A 17,691-nucleotide genomic window follows, 5' to 3' on the forward strand; every position below is an offset into this window, starting at 1 on the left:
CTGTGTTGTTTCCTCTCTCCTCCTCAGAAGGGACCGCGGAGGCAGATATGTGTTAAACTCAATGGTGTGTTATCAGCCGTGTCGTTCAACCACAGGCTCACAAAGCTGCTGGCCTGCAGCCAGCATGGTCCTAACGTGCAGGGGAGGGTATGCCACAGGCTGGAATCAGCCACAAAAGGCTATGTAGCTGAACGTCTGTGGTGATCTCACCTCCCATTTGATGGGAAACCAATGTAAGTGTGCTGTTGCCTGTAAGGGAAAGCAGTGCTGTGAATTTTTGTGAGCTGAGAAAGTGGCTCATGGAAGCACCTTATCCCCTCATGCCCCAAAGTGACAAACGCAGCAAGAGCCACAGCAGCTTTCACAGCTGCCCTGAGGGCATCCCTGGGATGCACTCTGACTACAGCCACTTCTCAAGGCACTGCTGAACCTAAAATCTTGTCCTCCAGTTTTTGGGAGCCCTACCCAAGGACCAGCTGGAGCATCTCCTCCCAGAGCGTTGTCACCACTTCAGCTGGCACAGGGGTGCGGGGCACTCGGTGCTGCCGCAGAGGATCCCCGTGAGGCTGCACACTGACTTGCTGTGTCGTGGAGCTGCTTCACAGTATCCCGATGGACTTTTTAAAGGCCTTGGCTCACCTTTTGTCCTTGATTTTCTTGTAAACCTATTTCAGAGGCTTAATCTTAGCCCAGGCCCCACTGTGGTCTGTGCACTAGCGGCCTCGTAACTGGATTTACTGTATCACAGGAATGAAGCTTCTCTGGACTTTTTCTCCCAGAGCTCTAGAAAGGAGAACACTCACCCCGGTGGTTTGTTGCTCAGCCATTTCATCAAATCCATACAGGCCAGAGGAAAAATGATCACAGGAGCTGTTATTTTAGGGGGGGGAAAAAGCACCCAAGGATTATTTTGAATCACACAAAATGTTCTGGTTTAACAGAGCAAATTATCTATACTGATCTCGATTTTTAAATATCATCTTATTTTGATATTATATTTTTTACTTATAAATTTAGTTTAATTCTATCAATATTTAAAAAAAAAAAAACTGCTTTGATATTTTGTTGAACTTGACTTTTGTAATTTTGAAGAAACAGCATTTTCCAGTGGAGATGAGATGGTCAGCACCATTTTGCCCAGCTGTTCTCATTACTCTTATGACAAAATGTGCTAATGTTAGCTAGCACACCCTGCTACAGCATAGATGAAACGGCAAGGGCAGATGGGAAGTCTTCAGCTCCAAGTATTCTTTATTGTGTGAAGTCAAAGATCCTCAGGCAAACATAGCAAGAGCCAGCAAATCTCCCAGAGGGCTAAAATCCCAGCTGAGTCTCAAATTCACAGTGCAGGAGAGAAATGGCTGTAATCTGCTAAGGAAAGCAGATGTACAAGAGTCATTCTGGCAGCTACATCTGTCGTGCTTCCTCCACCCCACCCCGCCTTGTTACACTGACTCGTCTTTCGAGTCATATGCGCTTTTCTCACAGATGACAGAAATAGGCGAGCAAAAACTGTCAATCACACTAAATTTATTTCTTAGGATAGTTGTTCTTCCCTTGTTTTATGTTCCAGTTTTATTGAGTCCTAATGGTCCCTCAGCATCTAAGGGAAGGCTTGTGTAATTTGGTCAAACAGCAGACAGGATTCCTGGGGGCATGTGCCAGCTCTGTGGCTCTCTCCCACGCTGTCCCTTGGGCTGTGCATGTGTGGGGATGGTGCCAAGACGAAACGCACATCCACTCCCTCTCTGTGCCATGCAGCACCACCCTTTGGTACCCCCGCCCCCCGGCGGGGCAGGCTGAGGAGGAGCCGGGGCGGAGCGGATCGGCGCCTCCCTCGGCCCCTTCCCTCCCTCCCTGCCCTCAGCAGCCGGGCTGAAGCCGCCTCACAAAATGGCGCCGCCCCATCTCGGGGTGCGCCCGGAGTAAAGATGGCGGCGGCGGCGTCTCCTTCCCTCCTCTTCCTTGTGGCGCTCGGTGGCGATGGCGGCCGGCAGCGCCGTGTGGCTGGGCGACCTGGTAACGGCAAGAGGGCGGCGGTGGTGTTGGCGGTGGCGGTGGGCTCCTCGGGGGTGCGGGAGCTTGGGGTGTCCGTGGGCGCTGACCTGTGTTTGGCCGGCAGGTGGAGCGGGTGGTGTGCCCCTACGACAGCCATCACCGGGTGCCCCGGGCGTCGCTGGAGAGGCATGCGGCGTCCTGCCGCCTCCGCAAGATGGGATACTCCGACCAGGAGCAGGTGCGATGCTGTTTACGGAGGGTCCTGCGTTGTGGGAGGAATTGGGGGGGGGGGGGGGGGGGGTGGTAATAGGGGCTTTTATGGTGCTGCAAGTAGCCCCCATGCACGGATCCCCCCGGGGACCCCAAGTGAGGGCTGTGGGTTGGGGACGCCACGGGTGGCTCAATGAGGTAGGGCTGCTGTGCTGTGACCGAGCTGTTGTGTCCTGCAGGCTGAGATGTACGACTCCAGCTTCTTCTACGAAAACCTGAAGGTGCCTGGCGTTGCGATGGGTAAGCGGGTGGGTGGGTGTGGGGGCGCTTTGCAGCAGGGCTGAGGTCAGAAGGGGATGCTGGAGGTCGCCTGGTCCAGCGCCGTGCTCAAGCAGGGCCACCTAGAGCTGCGTGCCCAGCACAGTGTCCAAACGGCTTTTGAGCCTCTCCAAGGTGAGAGAGCCACCACAACCTCTCTGGGCAACCTGTTAACACCATCCTTGCTCCTGTGGGGTGGCCTGTGTGGAGCACCTCAGGTGTGGTGAAGCCTGTGTCCTCACACCAGTGCACTACACTACCTTGCCCATAAACTCTCCAAGACATCTTAGAAAAACTGAGTGTTTCCATCACATAGATTTATTTTGTCTTGTCACTGTGCTTTGCCTTACTTTACCTTATTCATTTAACCTCTTTCATTGTGTAATTCTGCTCTGTAGGTCCCTGGGCCATTTTAATAGTAAAACAGAATCGTTTTTCTTCTTTGGTAATTTATCTAGGTTCTTCTGTACATCAAGTGCAGAAAGTGCATTAAAAAGCACTTTAATAAGGCAGAAAAACTGGCCCTAGAGTTTGGACATACAGTAACGATACAGGAGAGAGTTCCAATGTACATACACGTCTTTCCATATCCCTGTAACCCAGAAATCCTTTCCTTTTTTACCCCTCCTCCCCATAGTTCAAGTATGGGATAGAATAAAACACTTTTAGTTTAGACTCCCTTATGCATCAATAAAACTACAATGTTCTGTAAAATACCATAAATCTCATAATAGAGGTTGGGGAATAAAGACTGGCCCTACCAACAACTTGATGTAAAAGTTCTTCTCTATCTGCAGATAAAGATCTCCAGTTTCGTATTGTTCAGCAAGCTAAAGCTCAAAGTGTGAAAGAAGGCATAGGCTACAGTGAAGGTAAGTAGAATGCAGGTATGGAGATGATTTCTTTAGCTCTCTTGTGGAATTGCTGTGAAGGATCTTTTAAAGTCAATTTTTAATATTCCTTCTTGTCTTTATTTTGGGGCGTAACAACTTTCTTTATTCAGGTCAACCAGGTAAAAGAATTTGAGTCTGTTGTACTCAGACTTCTAGTTCTCTTCAGATGCAAAACTCAAGAGTTTTCGGAAGCACTAGTCCTTTCCTTCCCATCCCATTATATACACTTAGTTTTCTGCCTGTATTTTCTGGTACTGTGTTCTGCCCTGTGTGGCCCCAGCTCTTCACAAGCAGCCTCCAGACTTCTTGTTCATGGAATGGATGAGGAGGAAAGGAGAAAGGAGGACTGTGTTTTTAATTTTGTTTAAGGATTAGTTGCTAAACATTAGTTGATAAACATTGTCCAACACTTCGTAGATCAAAAACTGAGTGATGTTCACATTAGTATTATGTTGGATCGTTTCAAGGCTCTACATAGTTGTATAATAGATACACATCTACAAATATAATAATGTCCTTTGCCGATGCTCTCAGCTCATTAGTTTATCTCATTTTTCAGTGGGTTTTGTGACTAGTCTGTAGAGTAGGTTGACTGTGACCTATGCTTCTCCTGAAGAGTTGAGGCTAAGAGTAGAAAAGTAGGGCCACCTATAGGAGCCAGTGTAAAGCTGCAGCATGTAGTTTGGAAGTTACTGCAACACCTAAAAGATGCAGCATTTTGTGCCTGTACACTTTTGGTTTGGCTAGCACATGTGCAGAAGGAAAAGTGCACTTGTACTTTTCCTGACCTGACAAATAGAGCAGCGCTTGCTCAGGCATAGATTTCCGCGTCGTTCTTCTTTCTCTGGCTTGGCAAAGCCTTCATCTGATTGGCACTGTGTTTTTTGGAGTGCGTCGAGTGTATTTTGCTCTGGAGAGAAGTGGTAACTCAATTTGACACGTGTATATCCAAGTAGAGAAAATAAGCCTTTTGTCACCTGGTGCACCACAAAGATATGTCAGTGAGCCACTAGATGCCAGTGTTTGCTGTGCAGTTTTCACTCCAAGTTTGCACTTCTGTGAAGATCTCACTAAAACTATACAGAGTGATTTTTATTGTGGTGTCTTGGCCTATTCTAAGATTTACTGACTTGAGATTGCTTGTTTAATTGGAAGTCTTTGTCAACAAAGACAAATGGGGAAAAAAAAAAAGTAGCTGTATAATAGGACAGGAAGGCTGTTATTGATCATAAGCTGTAGGATTCTTGTAAAATCATGAGCACATAACTGTTAGGGTGCTTTTATGGGCTTCTGTGACCCTGTAAGAACAGTGCATTCTAAAAATAAAATTCCTGTGTTACCCTTTCAAGTGAAGAAGGACTTAACTCCTTACAGATGTATAAGGGGAGGATGAACATAGCATGCATGTTTATGGCATTGCTGACCTTTTCCTTTTTTTCCCTGTATAATTATGCTGTCTTACTAATAACAGTTCTCTGTTCAACTTCCAGGATCTTATTCATCACTGCCTGTAGAAGTTCCTCAAAATCATAAGCGTTACACTTGTGACCTGACTCAAGCTGACCGCCTTGCTCTTTATGATTATGTTGTTGAGGAAACAAAGAAACAGAGGTCGAAGTCACAAATCACAGAAAATGACAGCGATCTCTTTGTGGATTTAGCAGCAAAGATCACCCAAGGTTTGGAAGATGGCCTACTGCTGTTTTATTGCTCGGAGCTTTTATGTCATATAGGTAGATGACTTTTGGTGAAAGCCAACATGAATTTTGCTACTTTTATTGAGGAAAAACATACTGTTCTTCAAAGCCACAATGACAATCTGGCATCAGAAAATACTGGTCTGGTAGTCTTTGTGCTGACAGCTCTGAGAAAGCCGTGGTGTTCTTTCCTTGGCATAGATGTTATGTATATTTAATGGATAGATCTTCTGTCATAGCAACTGACTTCAGGTGTCTTAATACTGACAATTACTTGTGAAGTTTGGAACAGTATTTACTATAAGAGATGGCAAGATTAAAGATCATTTAAAATTAAAAAAAGCCTAACAAGGCAGGTTGGTGCAGTCATTCAGTTGAATTCTTGAGCATCATAGCAAGGGATATAGTGGACAAGGCCTCCTACCACTATTGAGACGTGCTGCTGTGTAACTGTACCACGTGAAACTTGGTGTTATTCTGTGTTATTCTGTGACCCTGTTGTGCTTAGCAGATAGTGTTTGTTATCTATACAGGTAACTGTTCAACAGAACTTGGCTTTCTCAATCATTGTTTCTTACAGTAATACCAGCTTTGGATACATGGCTTGTGTTTTGTAGCATTTTGACCAAACTGCAACCCTGTATGTTGATTTGGGTCACTGCTGGGAGACAGATCACATAGTAACATCTGCGTGGTGTTTTTCTAGCCTTGTATAAACAGTAAGAAAGTTGGAAAGGAAGCTTGTGTTAAGTCCATAATTGCTACTAAGTATTGGAGAAACTTCAGAAACAATACAGTGTATTTTGTTTCAGACTCCTTTTACTAAATCCAGCAGACTTGCTTACCCACAGGTGCTAATGTTGTGCTAATGGCCATTTGTTTTACTTCTAATTTTTTGCTAGATGACAGTCAGAAAGGTCCAAAGTCCCATCTTGAAATTCTGGCTGAAATGCGAGACTACAAACGGCGACGGCAATCGTACAGGGCTAAGAACGTTCACATCACAAAGAAGTCTTACACTGAGGTGAGTGTCTTAAGACAAAGATATGAGTTGTTGGGTTTTTTTGTATACTTTATATTGGTATAAACAATACACCCATTGAGAGAAGACATCTATTCTGCTTCTTGTGCTCTGCCTTAAGAATTGCAAACTATAGAGAAATCTTCTTGTTTTGGTTAGTTGAAGCAAATTACAAATAACTGAAGCATTTCTGACATTAGTAAATTTTGAATGTGAAAATGCCAACCAGATACACCAGACTGTTGTGAAATGGTGCTATTAAATTTATGCTGAAATGTTGTGGGTTTTTTTTGTTTGTTTTTAAGATATATAGTATGTCATAGGCAACTACCATGGCATGCTGCTTTTCTGTTGTTTAAAATCTTTCTTTAATCTGCAGGTGATTCGGGATGTGATTGGTGTACATATGGAAGAACTCAGCAGTCAGTGGCAGGAAGAGAATAGGCTAGATAATGCAGAGATGTGTGAAGGAGGAAAGACAAAATCTTCAGGAAGGTATGTCACAGATAGCAAATTTCTCATGAATGCTAAAATGTCCTTTCTGCGTGGACAGAGCAGCCTGACAGCCTGTAGTGTTATCCTGTACTGCTTTCTATATAGCACATACTACCTTCAGCTAAGACACATGCAGTTTATTGTATGCCAATTCTGTTAAGCTGTTGCTTGAGCAGCTCTGACTACATAAAGGACGGAGAAAAAAGAATTAATACTTTTCTTTCAGGGATGAGAAGATGAGCTGAAAGTGATCCACATGGATAGATAGTTTCTGATGTAGCTGGGGAACAAGCACTGCTTCCCTGTGTCCAAACATACACATAATAGCTGGGAACAGAAAGATACTTGAAAATACAAGTGCAGGATTTCTTCTTATTCTGTAGCATATTCTGTCATGTGGTACAGTAAAATATAATGCCTCAAAGAAAAGGCTTTCCAAGTTTACTAAATATTTGGACCTTCTTGAGTTCTTAACACAATGCATTTGTCAGTGGAATTATTACCTGGTCTACTTACGCTTCTTCACTGAGATGAAACAAACTGAAAGGTGACACTTTAGGTGTTTGTTTTCAGCACTAAAGTAAAGGTGAATAAAGGAATTAGGTCAAGCTTGCAGGCTCCTCTAATGGGAGGTAGCAGCTCAGGGCAGGTGGTTAAAGACTTGGGGATTTAAAGCAAAACAGAATGAATCCCTTCCACATTCTCCTGTTTCTTAAGTAGAGATAAGACTGCAATATTAGAGCAGCTTTGAGGAGCAAGGTTTGTAAGAAATGATAATTGGATTAGTTAGTTTGCTGAAATGGGTGCATGTAAGGGTATTGACCCAGGACCTCTTTTGGGGGGGGTATTGCATTTTGGGGGGAGATGGAGAAGACTCATTAAGCCTCTTGTTATTAGGCAGTATATTGCAAAAGTGATACTGAAAACAATAGTGATTGCAAAGCTTCTTATTGAATAATATCAGTACCAATCAATAACTGTTCTTCAGAAGGGAAGACAGACGGTCAGCTTCAGTGGACTCGCGGCAGTCTGGAGGAAGCTCTAAGGACACTGAACGCACCAGACACAGGAGAGAGACCAGCAGGAGTCCAAGTAAAAGAAAAAGGAGTCGTGAACGAGGCAAAGACAGAGAGTCGCGGAGAAAAAGAGAGAGGTGAGCTTAAATGGTGTCAGCTGACTCCTGCTTCCGAGTCAGGCAGCTGTAGCCCTTGTGTGTAAGAATTTAGTACAGAGAATAAGGTATCAGTCTAACAGCATGCACACTTCTCTTTTTTCCTTTCAGGGAAGAAGACAAATATCACAGCCATAAAAGAAGGAAGTAGGACCAAGAACATAATGATTTTGTTTGCCAGCTGTTCAAAGAATTACTTGCACAGAACATACTGCTACTTGTGTTGTGCCAGGGCCAGTAATTCTGTGAACATAATACTGGTGTTGCTTCACAGCTGTGTTCGGAGACAAAATGAAATAGTGTTCAGGGGTTGTCAGGATGGAAGCAGTGTATGCCAGAAAATGTGTAAATGTGTAAGACTAATGTATCTATTAATAAATTATGTTGATCTCTTGTCTATTTGAGTTTAGTACAGCCTCTCTCAGATTTTATTCATCTCTGTCAGACTAATTTGCAGACAAGGTAGTCAAAAGACAACCTACACCAGTTAAAAATAAAAAAATAAAATCAGTGCTGTACAGAAGGATAATGAGAAATGCACCACTTGTCACTGTCCAGTCTTCTCTACACGTAGTTTTGTCTTTATGAAGTACAGATAGAAAGATTCATTAAAAATACATTTCACTGTGTATAAACAAATGAGTCAAAGTACCACTCTCAGGGTGCCTGCATCTATTTGAGAGGCAGGAAATCAATATAACCACATATTCAATTAACATCTGATAAAGGGTAATTTCAGAAAAACAAAAAAAAATCCTGGAAAAAAGAATCTTCTTGTATGCTACTTAATCCTGTTTATTTTTTCCACCCTCACCTGGTCCAGAAGGGTAGGCTTGATCAAAACAGTGTTGAAGGCTGGCTCAGAAAGTTTCTGAGCTGTACCATGCCATCTTGTTGGTCACTGGAAAGGAATAAAAACCAGATGTCTTAGAAAAGCACATATGGTAAATCCTAGCATGCAAGGCAAGATACAACTGAGGCCTATATTAACTGCAAGCAGAAGTGATTTTTACTTAGAACCATGTTTTAATAATAGCAATCTGGTATCTAATGACAAAAGTTCAGTTCATGTGTGTGCCTGTGCATTTTTGGATTCTTATGCGTGAAGTTGGTTCTGTCTTGACCGCAAAGACCCATTCCAAAAAGACTAACTCGGTATGAAAACCAAAACAGGATGAATTCAGGTGGGACTATGCACAGTCTGTCTTTTATACTCACTGAAGGCAACCAATGCCAAGACCATTCCAAGAAGGACAATTTACCATAGCTAATACTACAAAAATCGCATAGCCAAACTCTTTAAGGCCAGCTATACGTTAAATATTCCCCCCTTGAAGTACCAGGGAGAAGTAATATGGGAGAAACACAATAGAAACTTCACAGACTTCAAGTGGGAGCTCCTATTTTCTCTCTGATTTATGATCTCAACCACCACAAGAGCAGCCCATAAGACACGATAGTTCCACTACCATTAACACACAGATGATACAAAGCAGTGTGTAACTGCTTCCTAAGGGGAAAGCCACATCACCAGGCAGTAACTTCAATATTTCAGAAGTGGAAAAATAAAAATTTATCATTTAACAGCTCAAACCCTCAAGGCTGACCACTCAGAGAAAATAACTATTGACACTTTTGATCTAACCTTAGTCAGCTTTTACTCATGTAAGTATGGCTACACCCAAGAGAAGCTAGACTAAGCATCTACAATTAAAGGCTTGCAGAGAGCCCAGAAGTGATGCTTATATTAAAATTGATGGCTGAATTGAATACTTACGCTTGTTCTTTAATTCCATTGAGGAACTCCTGAATTTTCTCATCCGGTATCTCTCCATCGATACTGGCCAAATAGGAGTAAAGGTAGGAGAACGTTTCGAAGGGAACGCGAGCCGCTCCACCTTCTGGGTCCTCTGTTAAAATTTCGCAGGCATGCTTCATCGAACTCAGCAAAGACTGTAGGGGGGACAGTCAAGATACGAGAGAAGAAGTATCAGAGCCATGAACATCCTTTGTACATCATGACAAAACACAGACCGTAAGCCACTGAAAATCAGTGCAGATGAAATGAAGACTTTATCATCATTACCTAGCTTTCATTATCAAATTTACAAACCAGTACAAGTTGTGAGGTGAAAACAATACTAAAGTTCAAGTAACAGACAGAAATAAAAAAATACCATAATGCTGTAATGCTTAAAGATCACACAGGGTACTCAGAGCCATACCTCCAATATGGCCAAATTGCTCTATTCTGCTACTGCAAAAACTCAGACCTTGATATACCCATCTATACACACACATTATCTCAACGGGTCTAAATGAATTTGTAGCAGCAGTTAAGACAGACAAATCCACCAAAAAAAAAAAAAAAAAAAAAAAGATTTTATTATATTATCAGTATATTATTATTTATTTTTTTTTTAGGAATGATGGAATTCACTGTTTTCTTACTTGTATGCAAGTTCCATTTTAATAGTTAATAGAAAAAACACTGAGACCAAAAACACTTCAAGAATGTTTCAGTTAATCAAAGCCAAAAAAGGTTCAAGTTCTCTGAGCAACAAAAAACGTGCCTCAAAGTGTTAGTTCAAAGTATGCTTAAAAAAATGCTTTATTCCATACAACGTCTATCATCCACTGCCCTATCCATACTGAGCTATATGGGGAAGTGTGGAAAAATTTGCCATGGCATTGCATTGAGTGAGAGACTGGTTTGACACTACTAAAACAAACAAACAGGGTTTTGTTAACCCAGGAAGTCATATTTTTGTTATAACTTTTTCAAAATTTACCTTTACCTTTTCATTAATAAGCCAGCAACAACTTTGTATATATATAAAAAAAAATCCCTAATAGTCAAAAAAAAAAAAAAAAAAGCAAAATAAATGCAATGTCTATTCAACAATCTAGAATACCTGCCGGAGAAGTCCTGTTTTTATAATCCCTTAACAGTTGAAGCAGTAGCAGCTTCAGTAAAACCTCTTCCTGAAGTTTTTACTTAATGTAGCTCCTCCTACAGGAGGTCTCTCTGGGGACAGAGAAACAGCTGCTTACACGATGTGAATCTCTGCATGGCCTTCTAGCCTCAGCACTTTGCTACCACTTTATCACCATTCCTCCTCCTCCCATGCCAAGCTGCTACTCATTTCCTCACTTAACGCAGTAGATTTATTCCCACTCAATTTCCGACCTTTTAAAGGCATCTTAACAGGCTACTCGTGGTTATTTCTCAACAGGTAAGACTCAAAATACAGATCAGTTTTACAGAAAAATACTTCGGTTGACTGGTGTTATGAAGAAGTTCACACGCTTCTAGGTTAGGACTCTACTTGTCTAGTCTTGTATCTTAACTGTGACCCTACTCCAATAGGGATGCTATTTACAACTGGAGGAAATGAATCTAACAGTTTGTGAGCTTCTTCCTTTCAGGTTTAGGAAACTGAAGTTTAAGTTTTGTTATGTAGAGCCAAAATCTAATCAGTCTCTTAATATCTGAAAGGATGGACAAAGGAAGTAAATCTAGGCTGCACAGCTTCATCAGAATAATGCTCCTGTGACTGCATTTTTTTATGTTGCTTTTTTTATTGTTATTTATTTTCATTTTGTTTTTTAACAAGGGGAAGAATGCAAAATTATTCATTTTCAAAAATGAAAAAGGGAGGAGCTGGAATCAAGAAATATACAGTTCAAGTGGAGAACTAGGACTTCTGGATATCTCAACATTCAAAAATATTTTCCTCCTAGTAGCCCTTATTCCCTATTGCAGAAGCCTTTAAATATTATCCTTCAGAAGAACATCAGCTTAGTGTAAGTACTTTATAATCTATCATTCTGTTAAAATGCTCTGCTGAGATTGCATTACTGACATTAAAAGAATTAAATGCAGATTTAGTAACATTAACTGCTTCTGTGAAAATGTAATTAGCTACACAATTAGAAACTGATGTTTTAATTTCTCCCTCCAGCTCTGCTCTGTGAACTTCTGCACCGAAGCCATGAGCACCATGCCTCCATCGTCCTGTCTCTCATGAGCTAAGCTCCCCACAGCCATGCCTGCTGTTCTACTGCCACCCTGTGAAGTGAGGACACAGCCTGCCCTTTCTGGGTTAAAAAAAGCTGTCAGAGAGCAGAAGTAAACACAGGAGCCATTTAGCCAGGTGCAGCTTGCAGATGCACACCAAGTGACACAAAAGCACCTTTACACAACCTAACCCCAAGGTCCCTTTGCATTACTTATACTCATACGTGACCATTAGGTGCTGGTCCTGAAGGTTCTCATTGCGAACATACCTCACCAAGCACGCTGCACCCCAGTGCCAGGATCTTCATCCACTCCACCTCTCCTTCATCATGGACGTCCAACTGCAGGAGAGCTTCCAGCTGCTCCTCGGGCAAGCACAGGTTTTTCCATTTTTCCTTCAGTTCTTCAACGCTAACCATGCCCTTAGGAGAAAGCTGTGAACAAAACCATTCCACCACACTAAGAACGCTGAAAACCAGAGTGAAACTAAGACCACAAGTCCCTCCCCAAAATACATCAAGTATTTGACAGTCTCCCCAGCTGTCTACAACATTTTTTTTTGTCTCAGAAAACCACATTAGCATTTGTCACAATTGCCAAAGGCCGGTTTGTACCTGTTTATGCAAGACTTTAAGGAGCCCTGGGGTCAAACCAGCGTCTTCTTTCTGTTTCGCTAAAGGCATTTCCACCCTCTCCTTCACAGGAGGGGCTTCTCCTTTTGCCAGCGCTGTAAAGTACCTACATGAATGGGAACAGCAACATACCTTAATGCGTAGGATGATTAAAAGCTACACAGAAGTAAGCGGTCTTACAGTTCTATAAACGAATCTCCACGGTCCCACACATAGGCAGCAGCGCTCAGTGAGCTCTTTGCATGCAGGATTGCTATTCTCCCCTGCCCAGGGGGTAATTCCACTGTTTCTTTTGGTGGAAACCACACTCTTAAGACTTTACATGGTCCTTTTTATAATACTCTAATAATTCTTGAGTAACTTAACCTATTTTATGCACAATACACTCAGCCCTGCTTGGCAACGGCGGACAGCAAGTTCTTAACTTCAGAATGTGCTTGCACAACCTCACACAGACTTTTCCTATTATACCGATGAGCATCTTACTGCTGATTTAATGAACATTCCCCCCACACGCTACCCAAAAACCCCTGGCAACGCTGTTAGCACTGCAGCATTCACATAAGCATTGGTGCTATTTCTGTCCACTCTGAAATAAAATTTAGGGATAGAGCGAAAAGAGAATGAGATGCACATCCTTTTAATTATAAGGCTACCACAGCCTTTAGAGCTACCATCTCTGCCATAAAGTAGCCAACAATCTAAACTGGGAAAACAAAACAAAACAAAACAAAACAAAACAAAACAAAACAGTTTTCATTCAGGCAGTCGTGGGTCTAACTCGAGCATTTCTTCATTCTTCCTCATTCATATGTGCTGGTCATTCATGTCCATGCCATGGCTACCCCATGCTGTGCAAATACTTGCCAAAAAAGCACAGCAAACAGCACTGCAGAACCACACTCACTTAACCAAACAGAAATAAATACATTGCATGTATGTTGGTGTAACAGCTGGGCTATTTTTCGGCTGGATCAGTTTTCCCATCTGACTATTCCTATGGACAAACACTACAACACAAGGTGACACAAAGTTCCTCAAGCAATGCTGGCACCACGTATGAAACTATGGCCTGCCTCTACTTCATTTGGTTCCCAAATCCGGGCATTATTCCATCTCAGGTGCTCTCACATAAGAACGTATTCCAGAAAAAAGGGTGCACACCAGAGCTGCTGGGGGCTCCTCAGCAGCTCTGACCAAGCTGCTTCAATGTTTAACCAAGGTGTCCCACAGCCCGAGCATGGAAAGCAGCACAGCCAGGGTAGTGCGGTGCTGCCCCTGCTCAAATCAGACCCGTATTTCAGTCTCCCTAAGCAACCTGGCAGTAGCTGTTTCTGCTGATTTCTGTTTTAGCATGTTCCCTACCCATCCCTCATGAGGAGGTACACCATGCACCATGAGTATCATATTCCCGTGGTATAAAACAAGGCACTAACAGTGCACTGTTAAGATGTTCCCACTGTCTTCCTCCAACGCTGCAGTTGTAGCAATTTGGCTGCACTTCTTTTATGGACTAGCTAGACTCAAACCTAGCTTCGTTAACAGCTTTTCCTCCCTCATGGACACAGGTACAGACAGTTTTCAGTTTCTCACAATTTAGACATTCTCACAAATACCATTCGGAGCACTTCTCCACACAAGCTGTAGGACAGTGCCATAGTTTTGGCTGGGACAATTTCTTTTCTTCACAGAGCTCACACAATGCTGTTTTGATTTTAGATGAAAAGTGGTGATAACACGCTGATGGTTTAGTTGTCACAGAGCAGAGCTCACACAAAGCCATACCCTTTCCAGCTCCTGGTGCTGCCCTGCCAGCGAGGAGACTGGGGGTGATCCAGGAGCTGGGAGGGGACACAGCCAGGACAGCTGGCCCAGGCTGGCCCAAGGGATGCCCCACACTGTGTGGGGCCATGCTCAGCAATAGCAGCTGGGGGAAAGGAGGATGATGAGGAGGGGGATGTTCAGAGTGATGCTCTTTGTCTTCCCAAGGAGCCATTAGGTGTGATGAGCCCTGCTTTATTCAGAGTGGCTGAACACCTGCCTTAATGGAAAGCAGAGAACAAATTCCTTGGTTTGCTTCGCTCGTGTGCACGGCTTTAGCTTTACCCAGTGAACTGTCCTTATCTCAGCCCATGAGCTCTCACACTTTTACCTTTCTGAGTCTCTCCCCAACTCCACCTGGGGAAAGGGAGTGAGAAGATGGATGATGCTGAGCTGACCACCAGGTTAAACCACAACAACAAGACAAAATGATAGTGAGCAGTTGAGGTCAAAGAAAAATAGAACTTAAAGAAGCAGAAACATCTTAAACATCTTCAACTTCACAGTGAGAAATTTATTATACGGACTAGCACCTGTAAGTCACAACTTTGTAGGACCTTTTCCTTTTTTATTAATGTTTAAGGAGATTTTTTCCTGGAAATAAACAAAAAAGTAATCTAAGCAAGTTTAAGAATTAAATGGCTATTTCTACATGTCCTTTATATTCTGAGAATTAAGTCTCATGTGAGAGAAAAAAAATAGTTTGGTCTTCAGGATAGCAATTAACAACAACAAAAAAGAGTCATTTATCTCTAATGAAAATCAAGCTATTCCACAGATATGCCAGTCCTAAATGTCAGTGAAGCAGAAAATACATCGAGTACTATACTATTTTTGAAAGGCTAACAGGTTCCATTAATACACAGAAGCATGTATGCAATACATGTTGTTTAATGTACAATTCAGCTCCCTTGTACAATAAAAAGGACCATCAAGACTTTGTGGTTCCGTATTCATAACACTACATCATTACGAGAACACCATACTTACGCAGCTGACCACTGCAAAAGATCACGAGGTTGAGTCCTGATAGCAGCTTTGGTAAATTGCTTCAGAATATCTGGCAGCTCGGGGGGGATTTTGATCTGCTCAGCACAAAACATGGTTTCTGGAAGAGGCATGGTCTTTTCAAATTCAGTTACCAGGACCTGAAAGAAATAACAACAAAACAGTAGGTCACATATGCAGGATGAAAATAAAACACTGTCTGCATGCATGGGGGGAAAAGTATTACTACCAAAACTGCCTCCTTTCTTATTGGGGCTGCTAGAGGACATAACCTTGTTAGGGTAAACAGACAAACAATGGGAAGTCTCTACAAACCTTAATCTCGATGGTAACACCAAGCAAAAAACTGGAGCTAGGTCTCCAACCATAGCTCCAGGCAAAGAGAACTACAACTTTTAACACCTATCTTTAGATAACTCATTTTCCTCCTCACACTTACCACCGTATGCACTTGTAGAACAATGAGTTCAGACAAATCAAACCATACACAAGTGTGAAAAACACCTGTGTTGACAACTGAATACCGCTTGTCATTTCAGTACAGATTAACTTCTTAACTTAGCGTGTATAAATTTGCTTCAGTCTTCACAGCCCGCAGGAATCCCTGGTTCTGGAGACAACAGAGAAGGTCTGGAGAAAGGAGGCTTTCCCTCGGTTGAGGAGGATCGGGCTAGATACCATTTAGGCAGACGTGATACCTAGACATCCATGGGTCTGGGTGGGATGCACCCATGAGTGCTGGGGGAGCTGTAGGATGTGGCTAAGCCACTCTGCATCACCTCTGAGAGGTTGTGGAGAGGAGGGGAGGTGCCCGAGGACTGGAAGAAAGCCGAGAGGGGTACAGGGTGCAGGGTACAGCCTCTTCGTCATTCTGGCACAGCAAGTTTGCATCAGGGGCAGACTTTTAAATACTACATTGGTCACACGCTTTCGTTTTGAGGATAAGATAGAGACTTAGCAGGAAAACCTTCAGGAAGGAATACCTGTGTGTGCTGATGTGTCCTCGGGAACCGGCCAAGGAGAAGAATCCGAATTTAATCAAAGAAAAAGCAGTTTAAAAAAAAAAATAAATAAATAAACAAGAGCGTGACCCTCTCTGCTGTAACACGCCGTTAACGCCCAAGGGTGGCAGGGCCCGCTGGGGGCCGCCAGGTCTACCCGGCTCCAGCAGGGCGCCCCACGCAGCGCTCTCCCGCGTCCTGCCTGCCCGAGGTCTCCGCGGAGGGGACGGCCCCGGGGCCGGGGGGGGCTCCGCAGCTTCACCGGCCCGGCTCAGCTCGGCCGAGGCTGCCCGGGCAACGCGGCCGGTCGGCAGGGAGGGGCCGGGGCTGGCTCCGGGCAGCAGGCGGGCCCGGAGCCGAAGGGGAGGTGCTGGGGTGGCTGCCCGGGCCGGGGGCGCCTTGCCCGGCTCCCGCCTGGGTGGGCGTCCAGCTGCTGGACGATGAAGGGCACGCGGGATCAGGATAAAGCACTCACTAGTCTCTGGGAAACAAAGAGCACGCTTTTTATTGCCTGTGTAGTCTTTTGATAAAACCTGGGTATGCTGCAGAGGCTGCTGTGGTGCTTGTACCTTGTTGGGCAGCTGAACGCTCCCGCTCCCTCCTACTCAACGGGAACAGGGGAGAAATATGGTGGGGAGGGCTCTAGGGATAAGGAGAAGGAGATTGCACACCAAGTGTCGTTATGGGCAAACCAGACTCGGCATAGGGAGATTAATGCAATGTATTGCCTGTCACTAGCACACCAGAACACCAGAGAATATGAAAGTGAAGCAAACTAAAACGACCTTCCCCCCCATTCATCCCTCCCAAGCAGCGCAGGGGTAAGGACAATGTGGGCTGTGGTCAACCCATGACACTTTGTCTCCACTGCTCCCTCACGGTCCCTCCCTGCCCCTGCTCCCCGTGGGGTCCCTCCCATGGGATGCCGTCCTTCCCGAACTGAGCCTGTGGGGGCTGCCCGCAGGTAGCAGCTCTTCAAGACCTGCTCCTACACGGCTCTGTGCCACAGGGTCCATCCATCCATCCCCCAGGAGCAAACTGCTCCAGCACGGGTCCCCCACGGGCGGCAGTGCCCCAGACCCCCTCCTCTAGGTGTCTTAGGGTGTGCACTGGGTGTCTTAGGCAGGCAGGAGCTTCCCCCTGGAAATGCCCCTGAAGGCTCCCAGTCAGGAGCTACTTGTGATTCTTCCAGCCAGACAGGAGAGCTCTTCCTCTGAACGAGAAAGCAGAGAAGCCACAAAAACGTTGAGAAGGTTTCACCTGAACACTAGCGAAGAGAGCAAGGGTGAACCTCAGACTGACCCCCACCACCCCTCCACCTCCAGGCCCCGAGGACCTCGGCAGCCCTCCCATAGACTGCCCGTGTTGTGGCGGCACAGCAGCGCAGAGACCAGGCGCTCTCCTC

At 44.2% G+C, this 17,691-nt stretch overlaps 2 protein-coding genes and 1 long non-coding RNA gene across 6 annotated transcripts; 2 read left to right on the plus strand and 1 right to left on the minus strand.

The window, feature by feature from the left end:
• Window positions 1-1,812: 1,812 nt before the first annotated feature.
• SNRNP48 (small nuclear ribonucleoprotein U11/U12 subunit 48) lies at window positions 1,813-8,212 on the plus strand. Of its 2 annotated transcripts, none has more exons than XM_084507464.1 (9): window positions 1,813-2,019; window positions 2,123-2,236; window positions 2,448-2,508; window positions 3,324-3,398; window positions 4,910-5,098; window positions 6,019-6,140; window positions 6,517-6,632; window positions 7,621-7,785; window positions 7,915-8,212. In XM_084507464.1, the coding sequence occupies exons 1-9, from the start codon at window positions 1,984-1,986 to the stop codon at window positions 7,952-7,954; spliced, it is 918 nt and encodes a 305-aa protein (XP_084363590.1). In that variant the 5' UTR covers window positions 1,813-1,983; the 3' UTR covers window positions 7,955-8,212. The 2 variants fall into 2 exon arrangements, with proteins under 2 accessions (XP_084363590.1, XP_084363591.1); XM_084507465.1 differs by having other exon boundaries at window positions 7,624-7,785.
• Window positions 8,203-16,520, minus strand: ROPN1L (rhophilin associated tail protein 1 like). 3 transcript variants are annotated; one of them, XM_084507466.1, is made up of 6 exons: window positions 16,269-16,520; window positions 15,268-15,425; window positions 12,439-12,562; window positions 12,094-12,258; window positions 9,581-9,756; window positions 8,203-8,704 (listed from the first exon to the last, which is right to left on the minus strand). In XM_084507466.1, exons 2-6 carry the CDS (start codon window positions 15,396-15,398, stop codon window positions 8,641-8,643), a joined length of 660 nt encoding a protein of 219 aa, XP_084363592.1. In that variant the 5' UTR covers window positions 15,399-15,425; window positions 16,269-16,520; the 3' UTR covers window positions 8,203-8,640. The 3 variants fall into 3 exon arrangements, with proteins under 3 accessions (XP_084363592.1, XP_084363593.1, XP_084363594.1); XM_084507467.1 differs by lacking the exon at window positions 16,269-16,520 and adding an exon at window positions 15,844-16,022; XM_084507468.1 differs by lacking the exon at window positions 16,269-16,520 and adding an exon at window positions 15,725-15,826.
• LOC311430668 lies at window positions 11,005-12,658 on the plus strand. The gene is made up of 4 exons (XR_014688928.1): window positions 11,005-11,039; window positions 11,421-11,610; window positions 11,769-11,960; window positions 12,060-12,658. It is a non-coding gene; the product is annotated as an uncharacterized lncRNA (long non-coding RNA).
• Window positions 16,521-17,691: the final 1,171 nt, after the last annotated feature.

The sequence above is a fragment of the Aythya ferina genome, assembly GCF_964211825.1.
Source record: "Aythya ferina genome assembly, chromosome: 2".
Classification (NCBI taxonomy): Eukaryota; Metazoa; Chordata; class Aves; order Anseriformes; family Anatidae; genus Aythya; species Aythya ferina.

Excerpts from the sequence above, each read along its gene's own strand:
- ROPN1L (XM_084507466.1), bottom strand. The coding sequence starts at position 15,398 with ATGCCTCTTCCAGAAACCATGTTTTGTGCTGAGCAGATCAAAATCCCC. Across the intron at positions 12,259-12,438 it reads TTAAAGTCTTGCATAAACAG|CTTTCTCCTAAGGGCATGGT; the intron begins GTACAAACCGGC and ends TTTTGTTCACAG. Across the intron at positions 8,705-9,580 it reads AATGGAATTAAAGAACAAGC|TGACCAACAAGATGGCATGG; the intron begins GTAAGTATTCAA and ends ATTCCTTTCCAG.
- SNRNP48 (XM_084507464.1), top strand. The coding sequence starts at position 1,984 with ATGGCGGCCGGCAGCGCCGTGTGGCTGGGCGACCTG. Across the intron at positions 2,509-3,323 it reads GGTGCCTGGCGTTGCGATGG|ATAAAGATCTCCAGTTTCGT; the intron begins GTAAGCGGGTGG and ends CTCTATCTGCAG. Across the intron at positions 6,633-7,620 it reads AAGACAAAATCTTCAGGAAG|AAGGGAAGACAGACGGTCAG; the intron begins GTATGTCACAGA and ends ACTGTTCTTCAG.